This window comes from Borostomias antarcticus (assembly GCF_949987555.1).
Source record: "Borostomias antarcticus genome assembly, chromosome: 18".
NCBI classification, from domain to species: Eukaryota; Metazoa; Chordata; class Actinopteri; order Stomiiformes; family Stomiidae; genus Borostomias; species Borostomias antarcticus.
Window position 1 is genome coordinate 4,003,334 of NC_140251.1, and position 10,000 is coordinate 4,013,333.

The 10,000-nt window shown below is 49.7% G+C and overlaps 2 protein-coding genes across 2 annotated transcripts in view; both read left to right on the top strand.

Moving 5' to 3' along the window:
• Positions 1 to 817: 817 nt before the first annotated feature.
• Positions 818 to 3,627, top strand: syt1b (synaptotagmin Ib; the record flags this gene model as incomplete). Its single annotated transcript, XM_084452375.1, has 8 exons — positions 818 to 962; positions 1,239 to 1,426; positions 1,796 to 1,909; positions 2,167 to 2,334; positions 2,544 to 2,711; positions 2,899 to 3,016; positions 3,195 to 3,328; positions 3,421 to 3,627. The coding sequence occupies 8 exons, from the start codon at positions 818 to 820 to the stop codon at positions 3,625 to 3,627; spliced, it is 1,242 nt and encodes a 413-aa protein (XP_084308501.1).
• Positions 3,628 to 4,006: 379 nt separating this feature from the next.
• Positions 4,007 to 10,000, top strand: part of otogl (otogelin-like) — a gene marked incomplete at both ends in the record, with an annotated part of 30,848 nt that continues 24,854 nt past the window's right edge. Inside the window, 10 exons of the mRNA XM_084452376.1 lie at positions 4,007 to 4,013; positions 5,458 to 5,500; positions 5,824 to 5,869; positions 6,193 to 6,271; positions 6,605 to 6,697; positions 7,677 to 7,831; positions 8,308 to 8,429; positions 8,574 to 8,779; positions 9,385 to 9,509; positions 9,933 to 10,000. The exon at positions 9,933 to 10,000 is cut by the window's right edge and continues 39 nt beyond it. Coding sequence (XP_084308502.1) covers positions 4,007 to 4,013; positions 5,458 to 5,500; positions 5,824 to 5,869; positions 6,193 to 6,271; positions 6,605 to 6,697; positions 7,677 to 7,831; positions 8,308 to 8,429; positions 8,574 to 8,779; positions 9,385 to 9,509; positions 9,933 to 10,000 — 944 coding nt within the window. The remainder of the gene's footprint in view (positions 4,014 to 5,457; positions 5,501 to 5,823; positions 5,870 to 6,192; positions 6,272 to 6,604; positions 6,698 to 7,676; positions 7,832 to 8,307; positions 8,430 to 8,573; positions 8,780 to 9,384; positions 9,510 to 9,932) is intronic.

Genomic DNA, 10,000 nt, shown 5'->3' on the forward strand with positions numbered 1-10,000 from the left:
CAACACAAACAAGGAATGGTCTACTTGGACACATTCTATTGTTTTTTTGCTTCCCTCTGAAAATTAGGGGTAGGATCTCTGTACATCCCCCCTTTCTCTCTGTAAAGCACATTGTGTTACTTTTGTGTATGAAATGTGCTATACAGTATAAATAAACTTTGATTTGATTGAGAGCCATTTCTTAGTTGCCCTTAATTTCAAAATGTGTTCAACTGTTCTAAATCTGCCGAATGACCCTGCATGACCATGGAACCTCAACTCAACATGGTCCATGCCCATGGAACCTCTCATGACAGAACATGGAACATCAGCATCAGCAGACCAACACATGATGCCCTCTCCCCCCCCCCCCCCCATCCTCCTCTCCCTGTCAGCAGATGGGGTGGAGGAGGCAGGATTATATATCCTGTGTTTTGGTGCTAATGCCAGGCCAGCAGAAACAGGAGAGGCCATCTGACTGTCATACGCCATCTTTAGCCACATTATGTACAGTAGCCTACGCCACATCAGATACAGCCGATCAATAGAATCCTGGAAAATCAGGATTGTGTGTGTGTTTGCGGGTGTGTGTGTGCGTGCGTGCCTATATGTGTGTGTGTGTGTGTGTGTGTGTGTGTGTGTGTGTGTGTGTGCGTGTGTGTGTCTGTGCATACATGTACGTGTTTGTGTTTGAAGATGCAAGCATTACTCCGTGGGCATAATGAACACCTTATTAGCAAGAGGTCATGTGCAATCGACCCCATGCTGCTGGCCCATACAGGCCCTGGTTAATAGGACTGATCCCACTGTCTCTGTGCCCATCCCTGCCCAGGAAGTGATGACAGCCAATCGCCGGGCAGCCCCGGCTGTGCCCAGTGCCTCCCCTTCCCCCTTACTGCCAACCAATGCCACGGCCACCTCAGCACCTGGGCGGGGCCACCAGAACGCCAGGAAGTTCATGAATGAGCTGCATCACATCCACAGTGAGTATAACACCAATCAGAGTAGAGTGATGGACGGACAGACGGACGGACGGACGGACGGACGAATGGCTGGCTGGCTGGATGGATGGATGGATGGATGGATGGATGGACGGACAGACGGATGGATGGATGGATGGATGGATGGATGGATGGATGGATGGATGGATGGATGGATGGATGGATGGATGGATGGATGGATGGATGGATGGATGAGCAGGGCCTGGTTTACTATACAGTGTAAAATATAACCATGTCATGTTGTGTATGCGTCAGCAGTGCCGTCGTGGGCTGTTGCAGCTCTCTGCCTGGTGAGTGTGTGTGTGCTGCTGTCATTCAGTGTGTGTGTGTGGAGGAAATGCCTGAAGAGGAAGGACAAGGATAAAGCCAAAGACAAGCAGAAGGGAAGGGAGAAGAACAAGGGCGGCTTCGAAATGGACACTGAAATGGAGGGAGGCCAGACTGAGGTAGCCAGCACGCACACACACACACGCACGCGCACACACACACACACATGCACACACACACTCCCTGCAGATGCATTGCCCTTGCAATGTATCAAAGTCCTGACACCTGAGTCTCACAGGAGGGTAGAACAGTGGGTGCGTTAAGAGTAATGGACCTCGCTGATGTTCTCCGGTACTGTGGGTTTATGGGACTTTCACACAACAAATCAAGAAAACAACTCTCCAAACGAGTCCAGAGAAATGACGCTATATTGCATAAGCTGTGTAGATATAATGAAGCCACAGGGTGTGTCTATAGGGTAGTGATTGATAATATGTGTCTGTGTGTGTGTGTGTGTGTGTGTGTGTGTGTGTGTGTGTGTGTTCTAGCCCATCAAGGACGAGGATGATATAGAGACAGGACTGACGAAAGAAGAGCCCAAAGAGGATGAGAAGCTAGGTAGACTGCAGTTCTCACTGGACTACAACTTCACTGAGAACACGGTGAGACTTCATCCCTCTGGATGCGTTATGTATCCTTTTTTTTTTTTTTTTACCAAAGGACATACCGTTCCCACGTCCACATTTCTATTGCAGGTGACGGAGTGGTACAATTCTGCTCACGATGAAGACATTTTGTGGTCGAAAGGTTACAATAAATGAAAGTGTTCCTCGTTTTTGACAAAATCGGTTAACCTTTCTCCTTCCGGTAAATCTCTCTCTCTCTCTCTCCCTCTCTCTCTCTCTCTCTCCATATGAAGCTGGCAGTAGGTATCCTCCAGGGGAGTGATCTTCCAGCCATGGATATGGGAGGAAGCTCAGACCCCTATGTTAAAGTCTCTTTGCACCCAGACAAGAAGAGGAAGTTTGAGACTAAAGTCCACAGGAAGACGCTCAACCCAGTCTTTAATGAGAACTTTAAATTTAAGGTACCCTGACCTTTGTGCCCTGACCTTTGACCAACCCTCAGAGCTCTAGGAGTATTTCACCTCTATATTGCTATAGTACTGTAAGTGGTCTGTGTGTGTGTGTGTGTGTGTGTGTGTGTGTGTGTGTGTGTGTGTGTGTGCGTGTGTGTACGTGCGTGCGTGTGCATGTGTGTGTGTGTGTGTGTGTGTGTGTGTGTCGTTTTTTGCAGGTACCATACGCAGAGCTGGGTGGCAGGACTCTAGTGATGACTGTGTATGACTTTGACCGCTTCTCTAAACACGATGCGATTGGAGCAGTGCGAGTACCAATGAGCAGCGTGGACTTCAGTCACATGACTGAGGAATGGAGAGACATCCAGAAAGCTGAGAAGGAGGAGGTGAGAGAACAGATCAAAGAAGGACTTTGAAAGAAGAAGGACTGTACAAGGTTGCCAGGTGACATCAGCAAGTCAGAAATAATGGAATTTGCTCCAAACCTTCACTGCCCCTCTCTCGCTCTCTCTTTCTCTCTCTCTCTCTCTCTCTCTCTCTCTCTCTCTGCCTCTCTTTCTCACACTCTCTCAGAGTGAGAGTTTAGGTGACATTTGCCTGTCTCTGAGATATGTTCCTACAGCGGGCAAACTGACCATCGTTGTTCTGGAGGCCAAAAACCTGAAGAAGATGGATGTGGGCGGGCTGTCAGGTGAGGCAGGGTCACAGGTCACCAGAAGGCCCGTGGTGATGAACGCTGCTCCAGGTGGCAGGCCTAGTCAGGCGGGGACATTGCAATCTGTCTCCCTGCACTCTCTCTCTCTCTCTCTCTCTCTCTCTCTCTCTCTCTCTCTCTCTCTCTCTCTTTCTCTCTCTCTCTCTTACTGTAGATCCCTATGTGAAAATCCACCTGCTGAATAACGGGAAGAGACTGAAGAAGAAGAAAACGAGCACAAAGAAGAACACCTTGAACCCGTATTACAACGAGTCCTTCAGCTTTGAGGTGCCATTTGAACAGATGCAGGTAAGCACATGTAGGCTACTCTATATTTCTGGTTAAGTGTGTAAAGCACGTGTTAGTGTATGGATAATGTATGTGTTGTTGTATGTTCACAGAAAATACAAGTAGCAGTGACGGTGTTGGACTACGATAAAATCGGGAAGAACGACGCCATAGGGAAGGTATTTCTGGGCGGGAACAGCACGGGGACTGAACTACGCCACTGGTCGGACATGCTGGCGAACCCCCGGAGGCCCATTGCCCAATGGCACGCTCTTAAACCTGAGGAGGAAGTCAATGCCTGGTTGTCCAGCAAGAAATGACATCACGGTGACCTCACCAGGCAGCACTATGTAGCTGCCCTATTGAAATCCATAGCAGTGAATCTACTCAGTTTACATTAGGCTCTAACCCCCATCAAGTCACCCCTAATCCCCTAATCCCACACTACCCCCACAAATCTCAAACCATTTATGATCCTCTACTACAGTATCTATCCCAACACACACAGGCAGGCACCTGCCCTTTGCTGAAACTATAATGTAAAATGTATAACATGGCAATAAACATACATCGATTTTTACCCATGAATAGCCTAAGACTGTTTTTTGTATTGAATTGTGGGTATCGTGACGGGAACGAAGCTGAACGTGCCACGACTGACCAGCAGAGGGAGACATATCACACAACCAGGCACGAGCAATGAGAAGTGAGTTATACTAGCCTATGCTACTGTTTCAACTTCTGGACAATTTCTTCTGGTCAATCATAGTTGCTGTATGAGACACACAGTTTCTGTTGCGCGATAAACCGTTTTTGCTGAATATAATGGCCTATATGTTTGTTTTAAGTTTAGTCGAGAGTATGTCTTGACATGTCCTAAACTATTATAATGTAGCCTATGTACAGTATAAACCACAATAGCCTACAGAACTGTAGCCTACGTCTCTAAATTCAAGTAGCCTAGCTTTGTTGTCTAGGCTATAAAAATTCAAGAAAGGCCTACAAGTTTGAGCACTCTGATGTCTGTTCCGCAATTGGAAAGCGTGACAGCGGCAGGCTAGGCTACTACACCTGAACACACCTGTTCGCAGCAGGTGCACTCGCCATCCACCTGAGTGGTCTCGAGATAGGCTACTGCACTGCACGCGCTCGGACCTGAGCCGCGGGAAAGACATCATCAACTCCTCCACCCACCTGGTCCACTGACATCAATGGTGCATTCGTTTGTGGTCGGAGGTGGCAAGTCGCAAGTGGGAAAATACCTACCTCCGACCTGTGTGCATTCGAGCTATATACCATTATATCACAGTTACCTAGTTATATCTATATACCATTATATCACAGTTACCTAGTTATATCTATATACCATTATATCAGTTACCTAGTTATATCTATATACCATTATATCACAGTTACCTAGTTATATCTAGTGCATTCGAACAACTGGGGGCTGAGAAACATCCGAATTTGCGACGAGGAAGTGCGAGTTCATGGGGTGTTTTATTTAATCATTCCTAGTAGCAAGTCGCAATTTGCCACCTCCCAGTTATAAACGAACGCACCACAACTCCTCCACCCACCTGGTCCACTGACATCAGCTCCTCCACCCACCTGGTCCACTGACATCAACTCCTCCACCCACCACCGGTCCACTGACATGCACCGTTAACGTTCCGGTGAGACTCCGTCTGGACTCCGTCTGGAGATGAACGTAAAGCGGATAGAACAGCATTTTCTTATTTTATCATTTTCAATCCTTCAACTGCTGATAAAAGAGGGTGAGTCCAGCGGCTAGCCGACACATTCGCACGGGTCACTGCGGTTTGGGGCTCTTGATGTCTCAATAAACGATGAAGTTAGACAATTTCTCTGCTCTAAGTTGACCGTTCTTCGCCTCGGGGCGTCAATTAGAACTATATTGTCTTTGAATTTGACGGAGAATATTTTGTGTTTCAAGAGTTTCAAATAAACTCCGAGTGTAGTCTGTTGATCACGGTGTTGCGCAGATGTGCCTTATTCACCTGTCTGGCCTGAAGCTGAACATTGGCCTCACGTTTGATAAACTTCATCATGTTTATTTGTGTGGGTTTACTGGTGTTATATCGGTGTTACTGATGTGTTATATTGGGATGAGTGTCTGTTTTGCTCAGGAGCCCACAGCCAGCTGTCAGAGTCAGAGGGAAGACTGCAAAGGTGAGAGAGAGAGGACCCCAGGACCCCACTGGTTTTGATACCACACATTTATCAATATGAATTCATAATGATTATTATGTCTGAGCCGAGTATTTATCCTGTGTGTGTATGTATGTGTGTGTGTGTGTGTGTGTGTGTGTGTGTGTGTGTGTGTGTGTGTGTGTGTGTGTGTGTGTGTGTGTGTGTGTGCGTGTGTGTTTAAGCGCATGCAAATGAGAGAGAGAGGACTTGGTGGGTTGAATTCAAATGCCTTAAAGTAAAGTGCACTTAACTCTACCTTTGGCTTTTTTTTCTCCACCTAATGTGTGTGTTTGTGTGTTCAGGAGGGCTAATGCACTCCGGAGGAAACGGGAGCTCCTTGGGGAGGAGGTGGGTACACTACACCTCAGAGAACCAGCGGAGGTCAGGGCACCCACATACACAACACCCAGGCCAGCACAAAGCTCTCTTTGAAGAGCAAACACTTAGACACTCACTAAAGGCAACCATTAACATGTAGAGGCAGGTACACACTCTGTCCAACGTGTATAAGATGCACCAATTACTGGACACTACAGTGGATGCTCCAGCCATTTCGTGTGTGTGTGTGTTTCACTTCCAACACCGTGTGATGCACCGCCTCTCACTGTGTAACAAATAAAGATGTTTGTTTTTTGTTGTTTTGTACTATTTCATGTGTGCGTTGTCTGCAGACTTTCAGACCTCTTCTGTCAGAGGCAACCCTCCCACGCAGTGTCCTGCACAACTACACAGCTAGAGATTCCTCCTCAGGTACACACACACACACACGCACACACACACATACGCACACACACACACACACACACTCACACACACTCACAGACACGCACACACGCACACTCACAGACACACACACACTCACAGATACACACTCACAGACACACACACATGCACACACACACGCACACACACACACTCACAGACACACACACACTCACAAATACACACTCACAGACACACACACACACTCAAAGACACACACACTCACATACTGTACACACACACACACACACACACACACACACAGACAATGCTGTCACAGCCTCCACAGGTCTCATCCAGGCATGTGTATATTTGTCCCAGAATACTGCGGCTGTCTCAACGGGGGCTGGTGTCAGGAGGGGGGTGTGTGTGACTGCGCCCAGTTCCAGGCACTGGGGGACCGCTGTCAGATCAGTGAGTAATACACACACGTATGCATGTACACACACACACACGCACACACGTATGTCCACATCGTCCTCCTCTCTCAACAAGCATGTATGGAACATAGGGCCATATCCATAGTACGGTATAAACCTTTGATTGTATTGGAATGGCATCAGTGTGTGTGTGTGTGTGTGTGGGGGGGGGGGGAGAAAGGGGGTTTATGTAATTCTATGAGGTTGATCAGACCATCACATCAGTCAGCAAATGTTAATAACACACACCGGCATTAATAACCAGATTAAACACAGAAGACACACACACACACATACACACACACACACACACACACACACACACACACACACACACACACACACACACACACACACAAGGTAGACACGCACACAGCTTCCCCATAAGGGGGCTAGCAGGTATAGTTTCTGTGACTAAGCCAGGAGGATTAGCAGGGAGTGTCTGGTTTCTCTAGACTACACAGACGCCTTATGTCCGGATTGTTCTACTCACGTCTCAAACCAACTGCATTTGCTGATTTACTCCGATAACCGTCAGAATCGTGTTTAGTAAAGATGTTTATGTGGGCTCCTTGTAAATATGAGTACATAGTGTTGGGTATTTATGTGGGTGTATCTGGCACAGCGGGGAATGGGCAGGCGACGTGGACAGTGGCATGGCTGTGTTTGAGTGACCTGGGTGCCTCGCCATGGGCATGGCATGGGGTGAGGGGGTTTCCTGTAACTAAACCACTTTTAGACAGTTGCCATCTCGCGCGTAACTCCCTCCCCCGCCCCCTTCACACGCTCGCCCAAATGAGCAGCCAGACACAGGGTTCACAGAGGGACACGGAAGTACCTAGTGAGTTCGGCGGTTACGGTGGCGGTGCGTTTTATTTTTCTTCACATGAACTCGATTTGAACGTACAGCACGTCCACGATCTGGCTAGCGAGATGTCCTGTCGTGCGTGACCATGTCCCCGCTTGTGCCCCAGTCCCTAACCAAGGCCAGGACAGGGACGGGATCTGCAGGTCCTGGGGGCAGCACCACTACGAGACGTTTGATGGCATCTACTTCTACTTCCCCGGACGCTGTTCCTACATCCTGGCCCAGGACTGCCACTCTGCCACCCCCCAGTACACCGTCTGGGTAAGAGGGCCCGGGATCCCGCCCTAAGCCACTACACACACAGCTGTGGCCGGCACCGTTAGGAGACGGTGACGAGTCGGGTCTAGTGTGCGCTGAATGGCGTTTTTACTCCTTTTTATCAGTCAGCTGCACGACAGAATCTAGTTATTGTCTGATTAGTTATCCCCTGGAATGCAAGAGAGGTCACGTACGCCGGCTAATCCTTGAATCCCAACGCCTCCCCCTTACGTCTCTCTCTCTCTCTCTCTGTTCCTGGGGCTGCCCGTGTCTTTGCATGTCTGGGTTTGGTGTCTGTCCACCTGTCTGTCTGCCCGTCTGTCTGTCTGTCTTTCTGCTGTCTTTCTGTCTGTCTGACCGTCTGTCTGGCTACTGTGTCTGTCTGGCCACCTTGTTGGTCTGTCTGTCTGTCTGTCTGTCTGTCTGTCTGTCTGTCTGTCTGTCTGTCTGTCTGTTTCGGTCCCCCCTTCCTGTCTCAGGTCCATAACAGCAGGTCTTGTGAGGGGAGTGTGTATTCATGTCCGCGGGCTCTCAGTCTGTTCTTCCCCAACGAAGAGGAGATCCACATCTCAGGATACCAGGTCCACCAAGGAGGTCGCAGGTGTGTGTGTGTGTGTGTGTGTGTGTGAGTGTTGCTGTCACGCCTTAATACCCATAATCCATTGCGGCGGTGTGTGTGTGTGTGTTGCTGTCACGCCTTAATACCCATACTCCATTGCGGCGGTGTGTGTGTGTGTGTGTGCAGACTCAGCCTGCCGCAGACCGTGGGCGGCGTGTTCATCGAGCGCCTGGCCGACTACCTGCTGGTGAAGAGCGTGTTCGGCTTCTCGCTGGCGTGGGATGGTGGCTCCGGGGTGTACCTGAAGATGAGCGAGGAGCACCAGGGCGCCCCCTGTGGCCTGTGCGGGAACTTCAACCACCTGGCCCGCGATGACCTCACCACCCCGCGCAGTAGGACCGGCCAGGCCGGCCCCCTCTCGTTCTCTCTGCACCCAATCAGAACAGTTATTGTTATTATGATACACTCAACACCTCGGGACAGGTCTAGCGGTGGCGGGGCCGGGGGGGGCCAGGGAGGAGGGACAGGGCCCGGCTGATAGCCTGTCTTTGTCAGGCTGTAAGGAGCGGGAAATTCTTCCCCGGATCCGGTAACCTGACCCAGGCTTGCTGGTATGAACAGATGAGAGGAGAAGAGAGGAGAGGAGAGAGGAGGGGAGAAAGAAGGAGAAGAGAGGAGAGGAGAGGGGAGGGGAGGGGAGAAAGGAGGAGAGGAGATCTGTTCTGTGGGTTAGGGTTGAGCTTAGAGACGGAGCACACATGTTACTCTGTAAACCTGTACATCCATTAACATGGTGCTCTCTCTCACACGCACACACACACACGCACACACACACACACACAGCTGCAATAATGATTTATTGTCAGCAAAGTATTTCTGTTGTTCTGTGCTCTGTGCTTCACTATGGTGTTTAGATGCTTGTTGATTGATCACCATCAAGATGTTCAGAGTGTGTGTTTGTGCGTGTGTGTGTGTGTGTGTGTGTGTGTGTGTTTAGATGTGCGGACCGAGGAGCCAGTGGTGTTCGGGAACAGCTGGGCTGTGGACCTACCCCATGAGAGAGCTTGTCCCTCCGTGGACTTGGACTTCAGTGGACCCTGCGAGTCCGAGTCAGACATGGACGTAAGAACCACACACACACACACACCCCACTGCTAGTGATTACTGTGTTTGTCTCCAGTGTGTTTTCATGTTCTTGGTTGCATGTGCATGTGTGTGTGTATGTGTGTGGGCGTGTGTGTGTGTGTGTGTGTGTGCATGTGTGTGTGTGTCCGTGTGTGTGTGTGTGTGTGCGTGCGTGTGTGTGTGTGTGTGCGTGTGTGTGAGTGCGTGCGTGTGTGTGCATGTGTGTGTGCGCGTGTGTGCGTGTGTGTGTGTGTGTGTGCGTGTGCGTGTGTGCGTGTGTGTGTGTGTGTGTGCGTGTGTGTGTGTGTGCGTGTGTGTGTGTGTGCGCGTGTGTGCGTGTGTGTGTGTGTGTGTGTGTGTGTGTGCGTGTGTGTGTGTGTGCGTGTGTGTGTGTGTGTATGTGTGTGTGTGTGTGTGTAGGATGCCATAGAGAAGTGCAGCGCTCTCCTCTTCTTCCCCTTCCTGTCCTGTCATGAGAACATGGACCC